General features: G+C 38.6%; 1 protein-coding gene and 1 long non-coding RNA gene across 2 annotated transcripts; both read right to left on the bottom strand.

Moving 5' to 3' along the window:
* Window positions 1–10133: 10133 nt before the first annotated feature.
* On the bottom strand, window positions 10134–15417 carry TLP7 (tubby like protein 7). Its single transcript, XM_088965796.1, has 4 exons — window positions 14913–15417; window positions 14191–14278; window positions 11728–11857; window positions 10134–10949 (listed from the first exon to the last, which is right to left on the bottom strand). Exons 1-4 carry the CDS (start codon window positions 15252–15254, stop codon window positions 10367–10369), a joined length of 1143 nt encoding a protein of 380 aa, XP_088821922.1. The 5' UTR covers window positions 15255–15417; the 3' UTR covers window positions 10134–10366.
* Window positions 14335–14842, bottom strand: LOC148873715 (uncharacterized). The gene is made up of 3 exons (XR_016105387.1): window positions 14795–14842; window positions 14570–14639; window positions 14335–14470 (listed from the first exon to the last, which is right to left on the bottom strand). It is a non-coding gene; the product is annotated as an uncharacterized LOC148873715 (long non-coding RNA).
* Window positions 15418–21920: the final 6503 nt, after the last annotated feature.

The following is a 21920-nucleotide window of genomic DNA, read 5'->3' as shown; positions in this document are numbered from 1 at the left end:
AGTCTCCCCCACTCAATTCAATCTTCGTCGTCGAAGATTCTTCCTCCGGTACTCGTCCTGCTTCACTACAAACAGAAGGAGGTCTTCAGCAAGCTCCCAGGTGACTTCTTCTACAGGTCCCTTCCACTTCACTAAGTACTTTCATTCTGATGTTTGGGAGGATTGGGACAACCTATGGTTGAGGATGGAGTCAAGGGATCGGTTCTTGGGTGGTCGGTAAGTTGGATGTGCGTATTGGCTTTGGTTTCGGGAGGTATCTTGGTTGTCAGCGTGGTAAGGTTTAAGTTGGCTTACATGGAAGATGGTGGACTTTTAGCCAAAGGGGTAGTTTGAGTTTATAGGCTGATGCACCTACTTTGGCTAGGATTTCACAAGGTCCCTCATATTCTCTCACAAGCCCGGGATGTACTCTTCGAAAAAACCTATGGCAATGGGTATGGAGTTTTACTAAGGCCATGTCACCTACTTGGAAGTTCTCGGGTCGTCTACCCAAACCGGCCCATTTCTTCATTCTTTTGGAGGTTTTCTCTAGTGAGGCTCTGGTAAGGTCAAGCATTCTTTCCATTCCCTGGTGAAAGTGAAGGCTTGAGGGCTTCTTTCTTGATGGTCGTTGACGATGCTGTGCGGACATCTTGGTAATTGGTCGGTGACGACTTCAAAAGGACTGATTGGTGGAGGAGCTATTCTACGTGTTGACAGAGAACTGTGCAATGTCCAGCAATTGAACCCAATTCTTCTGTGTAGCTGATACAAAATGGCAGAGGTACTCTTCAAGGAGGGAGTTCATTCATCTGACTCTAGATGGCTACTGCTGGAGAAGTTCAAATTTGAACCAAGTAGCTTGAATAGCTCTGTCCAGAAAGCACTAGTAAATCGGGGATCCCGATCACTAACAATATTTTGTGGGACTCCCCAATATTTCACAACGTGCTTGAAGAAAAGATATGTCGTGTCTTCAATTGAGAGGTGCTTTGGTGCTGGGATGAAAGTGGCATATTTGGAAAATCGATCAACAACAACAACAATGGATGTATATTCTCCCACCTTAGGAAGGCCACTGATGAAGTCCATGGAAACACTCTCCCAAGGTTGTGATGGGGTTGGAAGAGGTTGTAAGAGTCCAAGTGGCTTGGTGCGCTCAGGCTTGTCTTGCTGGCAAATCAGGCATGTCCTTGTATATTCCCGAACATCTTCCTCCATACGAGGCCAATAGTAGGCATGTTGTAGAAGGGCCAAGGTACGCTACCACCCGGGGTGTCCTACCCATAAGTTATCATGACATTCATGTAGGAGAATCTTCCTCAAGTCTTCAACTCTTGGTACAAACATCCGCCTTCCCTTTGTCAAAAGAAAGCCTTCATCAACCCAAAATCGCCTAGTCTTTCCTTCATGAGCCGCTTTCAATAAACTTCGAACAATGGGGTCTTTCTGGAGTCTTTCCTTGATGCGTTCAATGAGGTCCAGTCTGATTTGGCTTCTAGAGGAACCTTCACCTGCAAATAAGGTTGTAAGCTCGGCCTTCCTACTAAGTGCATCAGCAACCATGTTCATTGGTCCTGGCTTGTACTCTAGAGTCATGTCAAACTCCACTAAGAAATCTTGCCATCGAGCTTTCTTAGGGCTTAACTTCTTCTGTGACTGAAAGTAACTAGTAGCTATGTTGTCCGTTTTGACCACAAACTTGGAGCCAAGCAGGTAGTGTCGCCATGTGTGGAGGTAGTGGACAATGGTGGTCATCTCCTTCTCTTGCACAGTGTACCTCTTCTTAGTATCATTCAGTTTGCGGCTCTCATAGGCGATGGGATGCCCTTCTTGCATCAAGACCCCACCGATGGCAAAGTCAGAAGCATCTGTGTGTAGCTCATATGGCTTGCTAGGGTCTGGTAAGCCGAGGACGGGTTCTACCGAGATAGCTCTCTTCAAATCATCAAAAGCTGTTTGGAAAACTTCATTCCAGGTCCAACTGCTAGTCTTCTTCAGTAAGTTGGTGAGGGCAGTGGCTCGTGTTGAGAATCCAGAGATGAATCTTCGATAGTAGTTCACGAGGCCAAGGAAGGAGGGAAGCTCGGTGACCCAAGTGGGAGGTGCCCAATCTTGAATTGCCTTGACTTTAGCTGGATCCATGTTGATCGTGCCTACTCGAGTCACATGGCCTAGGAAGGCCACCTCTTCTGTGGTGAAAGAGCATTTCTCCTTCTTAACAAACAAGTTGTTGTCTCGCAAAACCTGGAAAACAGTACGGAGGTGGTCAACATGTTCCTCCAAGGTTCTACTATAAATTACAATATCATCTATATACACCACAACAAATTGGTCCAGGTAGGGATGAAATATCCTATTCATCAATGTACAAAAGATGGCCGGAGCATTAGTGAGCCCAAAGGGCATGACAAGAAACTCAAAGGACCCATATCGGGTAACACAAGTTGTTTTGTGTTCATCACCTTTGGCTATACGCACTTGATAGTACCCTGACCTAGTACCCTGACCTTAGGTCTAGCTTGGTGAAGTACTTGGCCTGGTTGAGCTGGTCAAAGAGGTCGGCCACCAAATGTATGGGGTACTTGTTCTTGATGGTGAGCTTGTTGAGAGCTCGGTAGTTAATACAGAACCGAAGAGATCCATCATGTTTCTTCTGAAATAGGACCGTTGCTCCAAAAGGGGCCTTAGAAGGCTGAATCAATCCAGCATCCAACAACTCACTCAACTACTTCTGGAGCTCGGCTAGTTCAGGAGGAGACATTCTGTATGGTGGGCGTGCTTGTGGTTTGGTTCCAGGTTCCAACTCAATCTTGTGATCAACTTTTCTCCTTAGGGGAAGCTTCTTCGGCAATGTGGGAGGCATGACATCCCTGAATACTTCTAGCACTGTTGTAACTGCAGGTAGGATATGCTCAGTTGGTTGGCTAGGCAAGTCGGAGTCCACCAATGTGGCTAGGTAAGTGGTTTCTCCTTTCCGCATTCCATCTTTGAATTGCAACACTGAGAGCATCTTGGGGTTGGACTTGGTCTCTGGCACAACTAGAACCATGCAAGGAGCCTGATCTTCGAATATGCACATTGAATTGAGAAAAGGCATGGGCACCGCTTTTACTTGAGTTAAGAATTCCATGCCAAGAACAACCTGAAAATCACCCATGGGTATGAGATGTCTATCTTCCCTTCCCAGTCACCAAGTTGCAGGACCACCCCGTGAGGTACACCTTGTATGGGCTTGGCATTAGAGTTCACAGCCTTCAACCATCCCACTTCCTTGGTAGGTGCAAGTTCTACTCTGGATGCCTCCTCCATAGAGATAAAGTTGTGTGTGGCACCTGTATCCACCATGGCTCTTGTGGGTTTACCATTCAAGCAGATATCTACATACATCAGTCCCTTCGACTTGTACTTTAATTCTTTTTGCAGGCTCGCTTTCTTCTTCATTGCATTGAGTCTTCGTAGAGCCCCCATACTTGTCTCCTCTAGTTCTTTCTCCTCCTCGTTGTGCTCATCATCACTGAGTTTTGCAAGCAAGGCATTAAGCTTCCCCCGACTAGGACAACCCTTGGTCCAATGTTTTCCCTCACAGATGAAGCATGGTGAGGGAGGTGTCCTCTTCCCAAATTGGCCACCCCTATAACCAGAGTCCCCATCAGGCTTCCTGTAGAACTTGAATGTGTTGGATTTACTTGGCCCAGAGTCCCCCTTGGGCCCATAGTAAGGTTTCTTATCACCTCCTGTCTTCCCTTGGCCCTGATATGTGTTGGATTTAGGGCCATCCTTGCTTGGTCGCCTGTTGTCTACCAATTGTTCAGCAACGGCCATGGCTATGGCGAGGTCCTTCACACCTCGTTGTTGGAGTTCAAGCTCAGCCCATTGTTGCAGGCCGTCCATAAAGTTGAAGAGCAAATCCTTGTCTGGCATGTCCATGATCTCGAGCGATAGTGCAGAGAACTCCTTCACGTACTCATGCAATGAGCCCGTGTGCTTTAAGTTCTTGAGCTTCTGATGGGCTTGGTACTCCACGTTCTCTGGATAGAACTGACACTTTATCTTGCTCTTGAACACGGACCAGGTATCAATGGAGCATAATCCTCGCTCCGCATCGGCACATCTCCTGTGCCACCATAACATAGCAACATTAGTAAGATACATTACAACAGTACGCACCTTGGCCGCCTCCTCAACAAGTTTGGTGGTGGTGAAGTATTGTTCCATTTGCCACAGGAAGTTGTCAAGTTCTCGGGCATCTCTGGTCCCTGCATATGGGGTAGGCTCGTGGACTTTGATCTTTGGCAAGGCTGGAGCAGCAGGGGCGCTGGCTGTACTGGCCATCAATCTCTTCAAGAGGGTGACTTCCCCCTTCAAGTCATCAAGCTGGGTCCGTAGGCACTTCACCAAGTCTTCTAGTGGGTTGCTTGGTCTGTTGGAGTTGTCAACTGAGTGGTCCTCCAATCTTTCAACAACCGCTGCCACGGTCTCAAGGTTGAGTTGAAGCTTGTCCACACAATCACGAGTTTCCCCAACCACTACTTCACAGCGCATGATGCACTTGTCCATAGTCGCAAGCTTGTCAACCAACTTGTCACGCTTGCTAGGTTTTGAGTTGGCGCCTTTGTCCTTAGGAGAGCTACCTCTAGGCTCGTCCTCATCATAAACCCGTGAGATCCCTTCCTGCATCTCCTCTAGCGTATTTCGCTTCTTCATCGGGTTGGTGTTGTTGCAGAGCACGACAGGGACTCGCTGGGCTTGACAACCGCTAGCATCAACGAAGCTCTGATACCAATTGTCACGGGGCTACGTGTTGGGGGCCCATGCGACACCCGCTAGTCGACGAGTAAGCCTATGAAGTCAATAAGAAAGCAACAAATGCACACAAATTAGACAAAATGCTCTTTGTATTGCATAAATTGATGGCAAGCACAAGCACACAGTTTAGTATCGAGGGGATCTCGTGCTTAACCTTTATACGCTACCGATTCACTCGATTACATACCTCCCATCAAAGAGTACGTTAAGCTTTTGGGGAAGTGATAGAAGGATACATCAAAATATTGAATATTCATACTATTATTTACATAATTGTCATTGGAATACCCCTCGTTACAAAAAGAGTACAATGACCCAACCCAAGACACATGAAGACACTTAGATGGCATGCTGATGGCGATGATGGTGGCTGATCCGTCACAACGTGACATTTGCATATATGCAACATCTTATTGCATCTGAAGTCAGTATTTATTTATTTAGGCACTGTTTAGATAGATTTCTACCTTTGTATTTTTAATAGTATCAAAGTATATAATATTTTGATGTTTTTGTTTTGAAAATCATTTTTGTAAAATATGCTTTTCGGAACAAAAGAACCGTTTCCTGTTTGGTAAAAGTACGTTTATCCGCACTTTCAATGACGATTTCCGGTGGTTTGGTGGATGAGACCGACGATAGCAATGTAACTTCAGTAGTGGCGAACGGAGGTAGAGCTGAGAGTTGTATTGGAAGATAATCACACGTGACCACCCGTTCGCATGAAAATGAAAGTACTATTTCGCCAATAACAGTATAAAAAGTTGACTTTATAATTGTGATGATTTTCATATTTTTAAAAGGTATAAAAGCAGAAATACAAAATATACAATATAAACACTATATCAAATTTTTTGTATTTTTATACTTTCAAAAATATAAAAATATTTTATAAAACTCTATCCAAATAGAGCCTTATCTTTTAAAAAACATATTTTATCTTTTTTTCGATATTGGGTGGGTGAATGAATCATGGATGAGCTCACACGAATCCCATCCATTTGTATCCCTGTCTACCGTCAAGTCCAAACTTGAAAGGTCAAAATAATATATATATATATATATATATAACCTAGATGTAAATGAATGATTAGGAGCTTCGCTTTTAGTTTTAGGTGCAATCATGAATTTTGAACCATAGTGCGCATGCCTTACCTTGATTACTACAAGTAGGCATCTTATGGAGCGGATCATATCAGAATATATAAAGTCTGTCCGAACGGATCTGGTGATTACTATAAATTGATCCATATTCGTAATTCGTAATGGATGGGTCAAGAGTTACACCGTCTATAATTTGGAGTATTACTCTGCCTACTATGTGTAAATGCTGACAATATCTCTTAATCTTTTTATTAGGGGTTTGTATATTCATGGTAATCTAATTGAATTAGGATTATGTTTGATTCGATTTGATAAATATTTGAATTAAATCGATAATATAATTTATAAAAATGTTTAAATATTTTAGGTAATATATGTAATATCATATAAATAATTTATATACTTTATATAAATGAAATATTTATATTATATTAATTAGTTAAAAGAATTAATCTGTTGATTTCGAATCGAATATTTAAATATTTAATCAAATTCAAATTCGATTATTAATTTTCACTATTTTTCAGATATTGAATCTTCTAATCAAATTCGAATTTAGATATTGATTGATTTGATTAGAATTCGATACACCCCTACATATTGGGACATTCCCTATAATTGTTTAATTATTTAACATCATCTAATTCTTATCCCATCTATACTGGTTTGACTACATGAATCCTATTTTACCATTCCCTTCTGTTCAATGCCATATTCACAGCGTGCTTAAATTATTTCTTCCACTCAAGTCCTTTTCTTGTGACATTAAGTGACAGTAGAGTTCTAGTCATGATCTTGTGGGCAATGTTTTCAAAATCTGAAATTTCATTTGTTTTTATCATAAAAAAGTCAAATAAGATCATGTTATTTCAGTTACTAATAAAATAATAATTATAAATGATTTAGATAATTAAAAATCTGAAATAAATTCCATCGAAGCAGGTTAAAAGTCAAAATTTCTCAACTGAAATTTCAATTATTTCAGAATATTCACAAATTTCCATCATAATGTACTTTGTAATATTACAATATTCCAAAAATTCCAGGGAAATAAATGTTGATGAAATATTAGATTAAACGTTTCAATATAAGATACAGAAGGAAATGAAATGCTCCAAAAGTGCATGTAATCTTTCCAATATTTAAAACAATCATGGTGGGCCTCAATCCTAAATACAGATGTTTGGGGAAGCTTCTGTGATATATGTAGAGGTGATGTGAGGAGGCCCCTCCATGGCATATATGGGACTATGGGTTGGAAAAGGCTTTCAGATGGGCCACACTTTGGGTTGGCCACATGTTCAGTTTCCAACCAGTGCCAACTACATATCTCACCATGCACTACACTACATCTTCTCTTACTAACCCCAGTTGTTGATTGATCTCAAAAAATAAAAACCAAAACCCAGAGATTAAGCTCGATTATGGGTCTCTGAGAGAGTCATTGAACTGCAATTTGCAACATTAGGAGATGTATTTGGTAAAGTGGTTGTCCAGAAACGAAGTATTGGCACTCCAGAGTCTCTTGCATGTGGAAAGCTCTGATGGGTATAGTTCAGAAAAGCTCCTTGTCTTCCCCACATCACCCTCTTTTTGTGCAAAGCTAAAAGCTTTTGATAGAATGATAGCTGCAACTCACATGGCAGCTGAGCAGCAAGCATGGTTTGCTTTTCTGAACTCAAGAGCTCAAATGCTATTGCAGCCTAATGATGGTTCATGCACCCATGCAGGGTGTATCTCGATCATTACGCGTGATGATGGATGGATTGTAGTGATCACGCCATGGCCCATGTGAAATGACTCTGGCCCCACTGCGATGAACCAATCAATTAGGAGCTTCAGGATTGTCCTGTTGGTTGCAGCAAAAGCTTCAAGAGTTGAGTTGATGTTTAGTTGTTGTTTATTTGTTTACTCTCTTTTGGGCAATTCTCAAATAAAAAAAGAAAAAAAAAAAAAAAAAAAAAGCTCTGGATTACTGGGCAACAAGTGTCCAATACAGGGTGAGATGGATTAGAGATGAAGGTTTGGCTAATCCAGAGGGGTTCCTGTGGACTAATTTGTTTGGGTTAGGGGCATTTTCCCACATTGCAAGGGGAAGGTCGTGGGGTATCGGCAAATGAATCTAGACAGATTGATGAGTTGGTGATCAGATAGGTAGTCTGAGAAACCCAGTTTCTTGTTGCCCGTTTGCCCCAAAATTCCAACAATAAGATAAAGGAGTGAAGAGACATCCATGTTCTGTTTATAATAATAGATTAGGTTATTGCACAAGGTATTTCGCTAAATATTGTGGATGGAGGAGGGCCAGGAGGCTTAGGGGACCCATGTATGTATGGTGGTCTGGGGCCCATAATTTATCACTATCACCTCTTCGGATTTCCAGTGTTGGGACTGGGACCCACCATAAATATCTATCTCAGATGGTTAAAAAATCATCCATTAATTTTTATTGGGTCCCAATTCTGAGGACATGGTTCAGGAGGCAACTGGACCCAAGACCCCTTCTCTTTCTAAGTTTGCTTGTAATAAATTCTTTGAACTTAAATTTTTCTGTCCATTGAATGGTGGACAAGAAAGAGTACTAAAGATTGTTGGGTGAGAGTGTTTCCTTCGGTCCTTCCCTCCCCATCATCAGCAATCTAGAAAAAAACCATTACCATGTGTGCTAGGATTATTATAAAATAAATTAGAAGCTTCATTTTGATGACACTCGGAGAAGCAGTCAACAAGACTTGATGCAAATGGCTGATAAACTGAGATTTTCAATTTGCAACAACTTTGTTCCTTCCCCAATTGCGGATTTTATTTATGTCAACGGGTCATCTTTGATACGGGTTTGCCTCAACCCAAATCTGATCTGAAGCCTGAAGGCACGTTCTATATTTAAGACCTAATCGGACCTAATGAAATAGAACCATAAAACCCGACCCAATACTATATGGTTTCAACTTTCATCTTAAATCGACCCAACCCTTGAATAACCTCTTTGTTCTTACTTCTTAGTGAAGGCTATAATTACTTTTATGGGTTTGCCTTAATCTGAACCCCAATTTTAGACCCAATTAAAGCCGCCCCGAACCCGATCGAATAGGGTTGGATCAAAGATGACTTCATGGTTTAACCCGACCCATCTTGTAGTAGTTCCATAGTTGTCTTCATTTGTTTATCAGAACAGACCTTTCATTTACCAAACCAAAATAAATAAATAAACCGGATTCGACAAGCCAACAGGTTTCTGATTTGCTCAATATATGATCTTGTGTACTTTATGTTGACGTCAACGTTGAGGTGGATATTTTTTATTGGTAGATAAAAGTTGAAGTGGACCGAAGCTTATCTGCTAATTTAATAGCTTTGGAGTCATGCTTACCTGCAATTCCCCAAGACACATCACTATATTAGGTTTAGCAAAAGAAAAGATTGGCTGTTACAAGGAAAAGGTTAGCCAATTCAAAACCATGTAAATCAAGCCAAACTGGGGGCATAGATCATAGATGGTAGGTAAGGTACTCAATCTCCAATTCTCCACTCTCCAGAGTCCAGATTGACCTGGTTGGGGTCCGGCTTGACATTGAATATTCAGTTCTAGAATTCCAACTTGATATGAAGATACAGAAATACCCTAAGTTAGAATAAACTTCTGTGTTCTTTCCAACTTTTCTTGTTCATGAATCATGATGAAGGATAGCAGTGTCTTTGCACTGCCTTGATTAATTGGAGACTGGAGAATGCCCATTGCCCCATTTCACAAGAATACGTTATTTTAGCTTAGAAAATGGTAACCATGGGTATGGCAGAAAATATAGTGTGGAACACTGGAACATCTGCTTTTCTTTGGTAAGAGAACAGATGCTTTTCTGAGGCTTGAAATTGGCCACTAATTAAAAGCTGGTTGGATCATGGGCAAGCTGTTGTTCATTCACATTCTCGCTTTGCCTAGTGTGAAAAGGAGTCCCTAAGATATTTTTTTGAGAGAGATGAGATGCTGAGAATTTGTCCATTGCCCCCACCTTTTCCTTTTGTTTCATTCGGAAGTTGGTCATCCATGATCTCCACCACTACCCTAGTGTCTGGGCCATCCATTGTACGTATATTTCAGCTCAATATGTGGGAGCCTTAGATTAGTTACTAGGATAAGGACCTAATGAAGGGTTCTTTCTCTTGGAGGGAAATGTGAAACAAGATTAGGTGCAGGCTTGCAGCACATCTTAACCTTGGTTATTGATCAATTAGGTGCTTGCTTGCAATTGAATTGCAGAGTCAAGTATTACTGAGCCAAGCTCCATAATATTCTTACAGTTGCAGCATTTACAATGTGCTTGTTGCACGGATGCTAATCAGAGAGATGGAGATAACAATTTAACATAGTAAAAAAGAAACAAAAAAAAAAGGGGGGGGGGGGGGGGGGAGGGAAACAAATATTAAAACAACATCCACAGGCGGCTGCTGGAATCAACAACCAGAATACATTATGTCACTCACAGGCAAGCTTAGTACCAAAGCTGGTGAGGCAGATGGCAAATGCCTGGAAGGCAGACAAGGGCTGCCTATAATCCATGGTGAATATGTCATCGCCTACCTTCCCAAATTGAAGAAGTACAGTCTCCTCGTCCCCTTTCCCTCCTGGTTGGCTTGGGTCAACCGCTGCGACCAGCTGAAAGTTTTTCACTGAAGCAACTGTCACCCGCCCATGGAAATTAAGACACCAGCACTGCAAGTGTTCGTGCCACCTAGGAGCCTTGTTTCTCAGAATCATGCACCCTGCATTGGTGGTGGAACCTTCTGTTGTCCGTATCTCAGGAGTCTTCTGAGGTTCATCAAGGGCAATTTCATTTGTTAATGGGCACCTTAATGAGCAGAGCATCCTTCTTGGTCCTCTTGATTTTAACAGGTTGAACTTGTAGGAAACCTGCCCAATCTCAAAGTTGCCAGCTGGAACCTGGGGACTGATCTGCTTACTTGCAAATCGGCGGCTTGCTCTACTGCTTGAAGGCTTTGCACCATCATATGGTGGCTGGCTGTCATAGATGGTAAATTTGGTGCCAAGGAAATCCGAGCTGCAACATAATATGGAACTTAAGAACGGATTTAAATTGAGATTCTCTTGGGAAAGTAGATTCATATGCAATGTGTTAACCAGACATGGCAAGGACACAGCTGGACAAGGTGTCGGATACAAAATTTACACCATAACATCTGACATGACACAGCACCCTTGTACAGGTGTCCTGTTATTATACAGTGCGGGTTTTTTTTTGAAACTTAATGGCAAGTAAACAGAGATTGGCAAGGGACTTGGATGAATACTTAAAGGGTATTATCCTAGTCAAGGTTGTACTTTTGCCAAAAAATCTATCACTATCAGATCAGGAGGTGTCTATTAGATATCAAACAAAATACAGAAGACAATTTGCAACCAACATGACAATACTTTAAATTTTAATTATAAAATATGTTCTGAAAAACAAAATTTAATACTTTTGCGAAAAAAAAAATCTATCATTATTAGAGTTTGAGTATACAGAAGATACTAGTTTTTTTTTCTCATTTTATGTTTTTTCAAGGAGACTAATTAACTGCTGAAACTCGATGCATTATATTATTAGAAATCAATACTTGGAAATTAATTGGTTGACGAACACCCAAAGGAGGTATTTTAGATCTTGGATTAAGAAAACATCTACTCTTTGTTTGCTATAATAAAGAAAACAAATATACTTTCTTGAAAACGACTTGGGTCACTCTGATTTTGCTAAAAATACAAGGACTTTAAACTCAAAATGTTGACAGCTTGCGCTAAAGCAAAACCAAAAACAAGTTACCAATATGAATTACCTCAGTTTCCCAACATAAGCATTGCTTCCTTGGGAAAGGTCGTCGGCATCAAGAGAAATGATATATTCAGTGTGAGCACCCCGCCTATATCTCCTTGCTGCTAAGAGAAATTTTCCCTTGTCCATGAATGCTGCAACCACCACTCAAGTAAGTGAAAGTTTCAAGTACTTAAATTAGGCCAATCAACAGAAAGCAATCACAAAGCAAATCATCATTATTATCTGGGTGAAGAAAATTGAACAATCCAAAAGTCAGAATGAAATAGTAACTCGACAATCTAAATTGTTCAACTGGAGTCTAGTCAAGGGAACCCTGAAGTATATTCAATAGCTAACCTATTTTCTGTATATCACAATCTTAAAGATAAAAGATAAAAAAAAAAAAAAAAAGACTAACTTATTATAGGTATATCAGAATATTCAGCTTCAAAATGGTGTATAAAACCATAAAGGCTCATTTAGATACATTTCATAACTAGATAACCTACTTCATTAGATTAGGAGGGTAAATAGCCCTGCTCCAGAACAAAACAACTAATAAAAACCTTCATTTCTCTCGTTCCAATTGTAAGAAAGGCCTGGTGATACTCCCTATGTCTGCTTTATAAAAAAAATAATAATAAAACACTTCCATTAAATCTAAAGTGATGCTTTAGAATTGATAAATCTATTAAATTTTAGTCATAAGAAAAAAAAAACACCCAAAAACTTGTTGGCAACTATAATTGGTAATGAAAATATATAACATTAACATGCTTCTTCAAAGATTCAGAAAGGTGTTCAAACTTTCCTTCATGAGCTTGGAATGGATAAACATATGGTTGACATAACAATGAATCCCCATATATTGAGAATAGTCATCTGGATGAACCAGATGAAGGATCATGGAATACTTATCAATAGGATCATTGAATATTATCTACAAAGATCTAGGAAAATGTGTACACTGTAGGGGACATTCATAATATGTGATCTTCAGAAACTGTTAAAATAAGCTATTAACCACCACCAAATTTACTGCAGAACAATTGATTGAAGATAATACATTTGGGTAACAAAGTTTGTAGTCCATGGTCTTCCTCTATGCATAAGTTGAAGATGCTTGAAAATATTCGAAAGAAGCATTAGAATCCTCATGTTTTAAAATTGAAGACAAAAGTCCCTGATAAAACTTTTTCAACTCTCTCGAAGGCATAAATCTAGCACAGAATAAAAATAATAGGTTGTTTCTTTAGAAAGCTAACAATGTAGATCATATTTCTAGGTGCACTCAATCTGCTTCCGTGTTGGGCTTGAGAGGGGTACAAATTCAGTTAAACAAATTGAAGAGGGGTACATCAGGCAGACCTCTTAAAATTTTGAAAAAATTAACAACACAGCACTTGCCCAATTTGCACCCCTAGGGCTGAACTCTAAGGATATGAATTAACATCCACTTGTCATAGGAACATGGAAGGCAAGAAGAAGATTCAACTTTCTTCTGAGGTGGAAGGTAATGTTGTCACTAGACATGCCTTACAAAATTTCCTATAAAACCATACCCTACACTATCACAGATTCACTATCTAGCATGCAAATGCTTTCCCAAAGCATAGTTCCCTTTTCCCTGTCAAAAATGTATAACTCGTTTAAGATGGCACATCTTTAAATCTAACATATTTCTGCTATCTGCATCCCAAGACTCTCCCTTGTACAACCTGTAGGCACTAGGTAGGATCCATGATAGCTAAGCTTGCCAGATACTCATAGGGCACTGAAAAATGCTTCTTTGGATTCCTTTTTTTTTTTTTAAGAATAATAAGGTTGATCAGAAGAAGAAATGTTGAAGAAAGACAAGTTGAGAATATTACTTTTGATCAATGACATAAAGTGAGAATATATGAGATGCTAATAAAACGATAGCATTCCAAACTTGAATCATCATCAACATCATCCAAGCCTTATCCCAACTCTATGGGTTGACTACATGAATCCTGTTTCGCCATTCCATTCTGCTTAATGTCATTCCAAACTTGAATAAAAGAAGCTTCATAAGGAGAACTAAAGCCATTACCTTAGAAATCCTGATTAGGTTCAAAACTCATAAGCAGATAGACTCAATAGCATGGAGAATTGGCTCTACCTTTTTAGGAAAATAGAATTATCATACAAATGCACATATAAGAAATACCATTAAAATGTTCAAGTCACATTTTCTTTTCACTTGTTCAAAGAAATCATAAAGATTTCACCACACACAGATCTTAGATGAGTAATAGTTATGTCCCACTAATGAAAAAGCATGGAAAAGTCAATTTAAAGGATCTACAAAAGTCAAATTTGTCATTTTGTAACTTAGTCTTCCTAAATTAAATGTGAAGTTTTATTCAATTCCAACTGCTTGAGCTGCAAGGTGTTCACACAAATAGAAGAAAATTCTGATGAAAGGCCATATATTGAGAAGTATTAATCAGTGTCTACTTACTCTGGGTCAGACCAAGATAGAGATAAAATGTGGAGGTCTTCTTGTTTCGCTTGATAAAACATTGAAGGGGAGCATCTCGCGGCCCCGGCTGCATTTAACATCAAGTAACAACACATCAACCACATAATCAAAAGCTTCTCCATTCGCTTAATTAAATTAAAAAAGATGATAAAAGTTCACAATAAATACTTAGAGACCTAATCAACACCCAGGAAGCAAGTCTACAAATTCCATTATGCCATTAAAAGGAGCTCCAACACCCAAGATCAAAACAGCAGACCTAATAAGCAACAAAAATGCATATCTAAGTTTCCTAACTTTGTGCCTTCGCTCAATTCCCAAAAGTGAAATCAAGAACACAAGGTTCAAAATTTAGAACCTTAATGGAAACACTGAACCTTGCACAGTGTGTATGGAAACCAATTACATGGAGATTGGTTCTGATTCTTCTGAAAGAGGCAAAACCCAAAACATTCAGAAAAACCAACTAAAGTAGAAGACCAATTAGACCATCAAAGGCGCAGAAAGCAAAAGCAAACTACAAAACTTAAGGAAAATAAGGAAGTAACACAAATCAATCGAACGATTTTGCAAACTGATCAACCTAAGGACATCGACTAAAACGCCCTCACTCTACCAGATCCAACCGAACCACAAGGACAAATAAAAATAAGACAAGGGAAAAGAACTAAGAAGGAAAAAAAAAAAGAAAAGAAATAAACCTGTTTAAGGGAAGAGGGGAAAGTAATCTTCCCACACTGTAGAGGAGACCTAACGATGCCTCTGGTAACGTCCCTCCACCTCTTACAGACGCAAGCACAGGCGACAACGTTCTTCCGGAGCGGCCACCGGTCTTCGCTGGACTCGACTCGCTGGATGATCTCACTGAGAAGCTCAGGGAACATCTTAGACCAGCAATCCTCATCAACTTGTTCGATCTCCTCACCTGCCTCGCCATGGCCGTCTGTATGCCGTTTCTGTGCTTCAACTTCATCAGAGTTCGACAGATTAAAGGACTGTTTGGTTGTATTCCTTCGGGAGAGAAATGCTTTTCTAAGAGACATCTTGGTTATGCTTCTTCTCTTCTTCTGTTTCAGAGAGAGAAAGATTTGATAGTTGAGTTAAAAGAAAGGGAGAACGAGAGAAAAGAAGAATGAGAATGGTGGGGGGCGGAGAGGGAAGAAGACGAGGACGCGGAGAAAAATCGGAAAAATAAAAAAAAAATAGTATAAAACCTTTTTTCTTTTTATTTTTAAATTTTAATTGTTTATTAATTTGTGTTTGAATTTCAAGACAAGTTGTTTACCAGATTTACGTCTTTGTCCCTTTGACCCGGTCTAATCTACACAACTTAAAAAAGGGCGGTATCTTCCCTGTTAATGCCTCTCACAACAGATTTGCTCCTCCTTAATTAGACCATGACTTGACCAAACTACCCCTGCCCCAGTTCTCTTTTTCTCTGTGTGTGGGTGTGAAATTTGGAACGTGTGCATTCCTGAGTCCTGACCCGACCCACTTTTTAAGATGATCCTAACCGAACGTGGATCCGGCTAGGAAGACTTTCTCTGTTTCAGCTTTTCGCATCTCATATGTCAAATTAATTAATGATCCAGACCCAACCCAAGACGGCTAATACCCTCCCTAATTGGGTGGACCCATATTTGATCCGGATCACATATGGATCCTTTGACTAAACTAGTACTGCTGAGGTGAATTTTTAGATGTGCCATTTTAATACTTGAATTTTTAAAAATACATAATTAACTTTATGTTTAAAAAATGTTATGGTGAAGGGTAAATTTACAAATATGCCATATTTTGAGTCTTTTTTCACTATATTCATCTTTGTTAGCAAATTAATCTCACCCCACTCTGTAAATTGGGGTTAGTCTCACTTTTGGACACTTCTTTGTCTTATCTGCTGGTTTGCATCCCAAAGTTAAAAGGCAGAAGAAATATGAAACAGTGAAAGAAAAAGGAGAACTGAAACATGGGCATTTTTGTAATTTTACTCTCAATATAATGTTAATTCATGGAAGTTCAAGTACTAAAATAGAACATTCAAAAGTTCATACCCAAAACACAAGTACATATATACAATTTACCCCCTTAATTTTGGGATACATTTACAGCCCTATCGATGAACAATTGACCCATGATCCTTTAGGTCCTTTTTGACTGTATTCATGGTTTAAATGATGTAACAGTCAGTGAACCAGTTCAACCATGTCGGTGAGCTCTCTGCATTCTGGTTTAAACCTTAAGCTAACTCCTTGTTCAAGCACATCTACAGCAATCATGTCTCAAGCTAACACCAGTTAACTTTCAGTGTTTTCATGGAGAGTTGGTTCAAAGTGTGAATGAATCCTGAAAAACATGGACCACTAAGGCTTTGGAGTTTGGAAATCACAGAGAGCTTGCTTGTTTTGCACTGATTTACAGCACTAGAATCTAGGTTAGAATGTGAACAGATTCAAGGTTTATTGTATCTGATTCCAAGTGTTAGATCAAATATCATCAATATTGGGGTTTGCTTTCTAATTTAGAATATTCGCATCATTTTTTATTGAGCCTTTCATTTTGCATTGCATCTTTCCAAAGTTGATAAAATTAAAAACAATGGTGATGAGATTGAGGTCTTTTTCTCTTTGTTTTATGCATACAAAACAAGGCTCCGTTTGTTTCGAGGTTTGAAATATATGAGCTCTTTTTAACATGGTTCAAAGTATCAATATGTGTTGGTTTTCAGAATCACAAACATGTAAAATATTAGGGCTGTTTACAGGTCGGGTTGGGTCGGCTTACTGAGGTATTTCCAACTGATCCGACTTGGTTGGGTTGCCTTAACTTGAAACCGAAACCGATTCAGTGTTAAGCAAAATCGACCTGGTCAGTTTGTATCGGGTTGGGTCGGCTTCGACTCTAAGTTCAACCATGCCCCTCGTGTACCTGTGTGGTGCAAGTTTGGATTATCAGTTTGAGAATTTATTCTTGCTCGAAGTGAAGACGGCAAAAAGAAGACAATTTGATAAGCATCTGGGATTAGAGATTAATTTTACCACGAAAACTAAAATCATGAATTTCAAACATTATATCAACTTGTATGCACTACACAAAAGATTATGAACAACTAAACAAAGTATACAATAATATGCTTCTTTAGCTAAGTCGGTCGGTTTGGGTCGGTTTATGATGTTTTACAACCCAAAACCGACTGATGCTAAAGATAACCCGGCCGATTCGGGTTGGGTCGGTCCAGATTGGTCGGTTTAGTCGGGTTGGGGCGGTCCGGATTGGTCGGTTTGGTCGGGTTGGGCCTTCTTATGAATAGCCCTACTAAATACCATGGTTTAGGACATAGAGTAATGTGCAATGCTTAATACCATCTTTAGAGATGACCATATTCAAAGCTTGACACTTGAAACAATTTTTATCCATAAGGCTGTGTTTGGTTGCAGTGTAATTTTAATTGCACTGGTACAAATGCATGGGAATGAAAATGAAAACAAAAAATGTAAATTCTCATTTAGTTTTGTTTTGGGTTTTGCTTTATTCTGCTTCATGTCTTAATTTACTTCATTTGTGATGCAATCAAATAAAATAAGCTAAAATTTAAAACAAAAATAGGTCAGAATTTACACAAATCATTTGCACTGCTACAGTTTTGCATCAGTGCAAATTTATTTGCATTGCAACCAAACTTTAAAACACTGTATCATATAATTTGCAATTTTTGCGTATTGTGCATATCAATACTTTGAAACATTGTCATTTTATTAGGGGGTGCAATTTGAGCAGGCTCGGGCTCGGTGTAAAATCTTAAAACCCGATACCCGACTTGCAGCCCTACGTTTTATGATGAAAAATTAGTTTTTCCTGGCTGGCTGAATGTAGAGTTAGTAGGATAGAAAATCTTAAGAGTTCAAACATTTAGTCAAGAGAAACAAATGCAGTCAAATATAGTGTTTTGAATTGAAAACCAGTAAGCATGTAAAAGAAACTGTACCATACTGTTATCAAGGTGCCAACTGGCTCAACTGGTGGGGCATCTAGCTGGTTGTTAGGATCCCAACTTGGATCGGGTTGGATTGGGAATTTGTTAAATTTTTAATGGATCTGAAACATTGTAGTTAAAATTCTTCAAATCGAACAATCTGATTTGCAGCACTATTTATTGTAGTAGAAAGAATGCCTTGATATGATTCAGTTTGTGTGCAAGAAAATTCTTTTTCTTTCTTCTTTCTCAAATAAGAGTCTATTAGTTTTGAAATTTACATAATGGTAATTATAGCCGTAGAATGGGCCCAAACTCAAATCCTCAAAGGCTCAAGCATATGAAAAGGGACCCTGTGGCAAATGGACCTTCAACAACATTAGCCATTAATTCAAAGAAGTTTTCATGGGACCCAAGCATGGGGAAAGTGGGGTGGCTTAGGCCCCCACCAAAACTAAAACTGTAAATCTCCAAGATAAACCCAACTAATTCTCTCTCTCTCTCTCTCTCTCTTTTTCTGTACCACATGGCTAATAATTGAGAAAATGAGGTAAAAACAACATCCCACCTAAAGATATTAATAGCAGCATTATTCAGAGGTGGGAAAGATATGGAGATTTGCATCTTGAGACTCTACACATTTAGGGACTACACTCAAACGAAATATGGGAGTTACTCTGCACCTAACAGATGTCCCCTGATTCAATGGATTCATCACTTCAATAGAATAAAACATTATCTACCCTTCATAAGCCTTGCTTAGATGAAAGATATCTACATTAAACTTATATATAATCAATTTGGATCCACATGATCTAATTCATGAATCTGATGATTATTCCACTAATCCTGTAGCTTTATTGTGTGCCCTGTCCATTTGCACCACACCTTTACCAGCATCAGCATCTCCTCCATTATTATCTAAATTCCCATAATGAGTGCTCTTCAGAGTCATGATAGACATCTTCCTTTGGCTCCTTTCTCCTGTTTTTTCAATAGCCCATTTGCTTTTGTGAGAATCCTTCCCCAGTTCTATATATATATAGAACTTGGTTCATTGGGTAACACCAATTAAACTTTCTGTTCTTTTCTTTGATTATCAAAGCAAATACATTGAGCATTCTAGGACCAACACCAAGTGGGAAATTTTCACTTGCAAAATATGTTTCATTGACAAAGTATTATGTTTGGTAATGTTTCATTAACAAAGTTAGCTTCAAAGGGAAAGAACATCAATGTAGGCGTCTCCTACTTTACTTTTTCCCTCCTAATCTTAATTAAAGAAGAAAGCACATGGTCAAAGTAATTATTTACTTGCAAAATAATCATGGCCACTGTCTTTTCATAAAGGAGGTGCCATCTTGGCAAAGATGGACTACATCTACATGTTAATATTGAATCCTCTCAATGATGCAAGTTGGGTACTCGATTTGAAGAATTTACACAGCATCTGACCCATTAAAAATTAACAAATCCTCAACCTGAGCTCACCCAAGTTTCACCCATTCCTCCTTGGAAGGTGTGGGGATCCAACATTAGAGTTAGGATCTACAACTTAATATCTCTCTCTTACATTAATTAATGTGGTATTAAACAGTAATACCTTTCCATTTGTTAAACAGTCACAAATCTTCACTTTTCAGATGATCAAAATACCATGTGAAATCGCATGTTCTGTCTATAACTTGGAAATAGCATCAAGCCATACTCTCTTGCAGTCTAGAATAGAAAGAAGTAGATAGCCCATTGGTTTACTGGTTGGAATCACTTATCATGGCTGTTAATTAAAAGGCTTCTAGGGAAATAAAAAAGAAGCAATAGTAGACTCTAGGTAAAGATGCAAATGTATTTTATTGTGAAAGAAGTGAAAATATTTTGATCTTTTCAACCTTTTATCATTTTAAGTAAAAGGTGGGTTTTTAATTTTCTTGAAGTCAAGTAGGTTGATGAAGAACAATTGACAAAAGGAAGTTTCTAATGATGGTATTATACTATATTCTAAAATGCAGTTATTCTCTTCAAATTCCCCATATTGCTACAATCCTTAATTAATGTTCTGAAAGCATGGGAATCTAGTTGCACCTTGGGAACATCTCTTCATAAACTTAATATACATGTACAGGAGATATTGAATGCAATATGGGAATCTTTTTAACACCAGCCCGTGCATTTATAAGTCCCTTTCTGTCATGTTGTTTATTTAAAAGTAGGGGTGGCCACGAGCTGAGCTCTTCATGAGCTATTCAAGCTCGAATAGCTATATATATATATATATAATAATAAAATATAAAATTACAGATAAGATATAATAAAAATATTATATATAATATTTTATTTTTATATATAATAATAACTAACTATTATAATTCTTAATTTTTAAATATAAAATAAAAAATATTTTTATATATTATTTTTATAATTTTTTTTTCAAATCAAGCTCGAACTTTTGAATTTTTTACTCAAGCCTCGTACTATTCGGCTCGGCTAGAATCCACTTTAAAAGCTATTTCCATTCCTAATTGACACTCAACAACGTTATAAGAATTGATTACCCTACTAAAAGATAAAAGACTGAAATTTCTATGGGAACCAGTGGATACTGGGCCAATCACACTCAGCCAAATCAGCACAATATATGAGCCCCACATGTATGGATTCGAGGTTATGTATTGTGGTTGTCCTAGCATTAAGTAGAATTACAGACACTTTGAGAACTCGGTTTCAGTTAGTGCAAGGCCAGTTCAAACACCGTTAGTACGGGCCTTGCATTGACTGAAACCGAAACGCTAAAAAGACTAATATTTGGATCTTGGATGCTTTTGCTGCTCAAAGTTTTGTTGGGTCTAAATGGGGCTATAAGGTCAATAGATGTTTTCCTATTAATTCCTTGAGGGTCTGTTTGATTGCTGAGAAAATTGAACTGAGAAAGGACGGGGTGAGAAATGTTGGGATGAGAAGAGGAAAATTTATTTTCTCAGTTTGTTATAATGTGTTTGTTTGCTAAGAAAATTTTTGTTAGAAAATCCACTTTCTAGTGTTTGTTTTGCAAGAAAACTTATAGGAGAACGACCCCATGGTGGTTCTAAACAAACTACATAAACAAACTACCAATATCTAATTACATAATTAATCCAAAATTTACTTAGCAAATACGATTTTAACTGAAAACAAGAGCATATATCAGACATTAGCAAATTTAAAGACAGAAGCACAGAAATGGAATAAGACTTGTGATAAATAGATTTATTCAACTGGAATGAAAATTGTATTGAACTGCAGTAGTAGATTATGAATATAATTTCAAAATCCCTTCTTTCAAAGTCATCAATTATGAAAATTTATATCCAAAACAGTAATTAGAAGACGCAGAACAAAAGAAATCAGAACAATTAGATATTGACAGAGTTCTGCTTACATCCTATCTACCATGGACAACCATTAATTGCTACCCAGCTGCAGATAAAATTTTAATCAATTTGCACTGCGAACATTAGTACTCACTCTCACAACAACTAAATAACTTCACAGCCTGATGGTAACAACGCAGAATTATTTGTCATGCACAGGAAATAAACTATAACACAGCAAGGAAAAGGCGATGGGATTAAAACCTTTAACATTTGCCCGGAGATAAACCTCATCGATATTTGGGCTAAGATCAACTTCCTCTACAGGCTTGTAGATGACACATTGGGTCTTAAAGAACCACCCCATGGTAGAAAAAGCAGAGACCCTT

Source organism: Nelumbo lutea, chromosome 1, assembly GCF_056320005.1.
Source record: "Nelumbo lutea isolate HS-2025 chromosome 1, American lotus-T2T, whole genome shotgun sequence".
Classification (NCBI taxonomy): domain Eukaryota; kingdom Viridiplantae; phylum Streptophyta; class Magnoliopsida; order Proteales; family Nelumbonaceae; genus Nelumbo; species Nelumbo lutea.
Note: the sequence above shows the minus strand (reverse complement) of the source record. Positions and strands in the feature narration are given on the sequence as shown.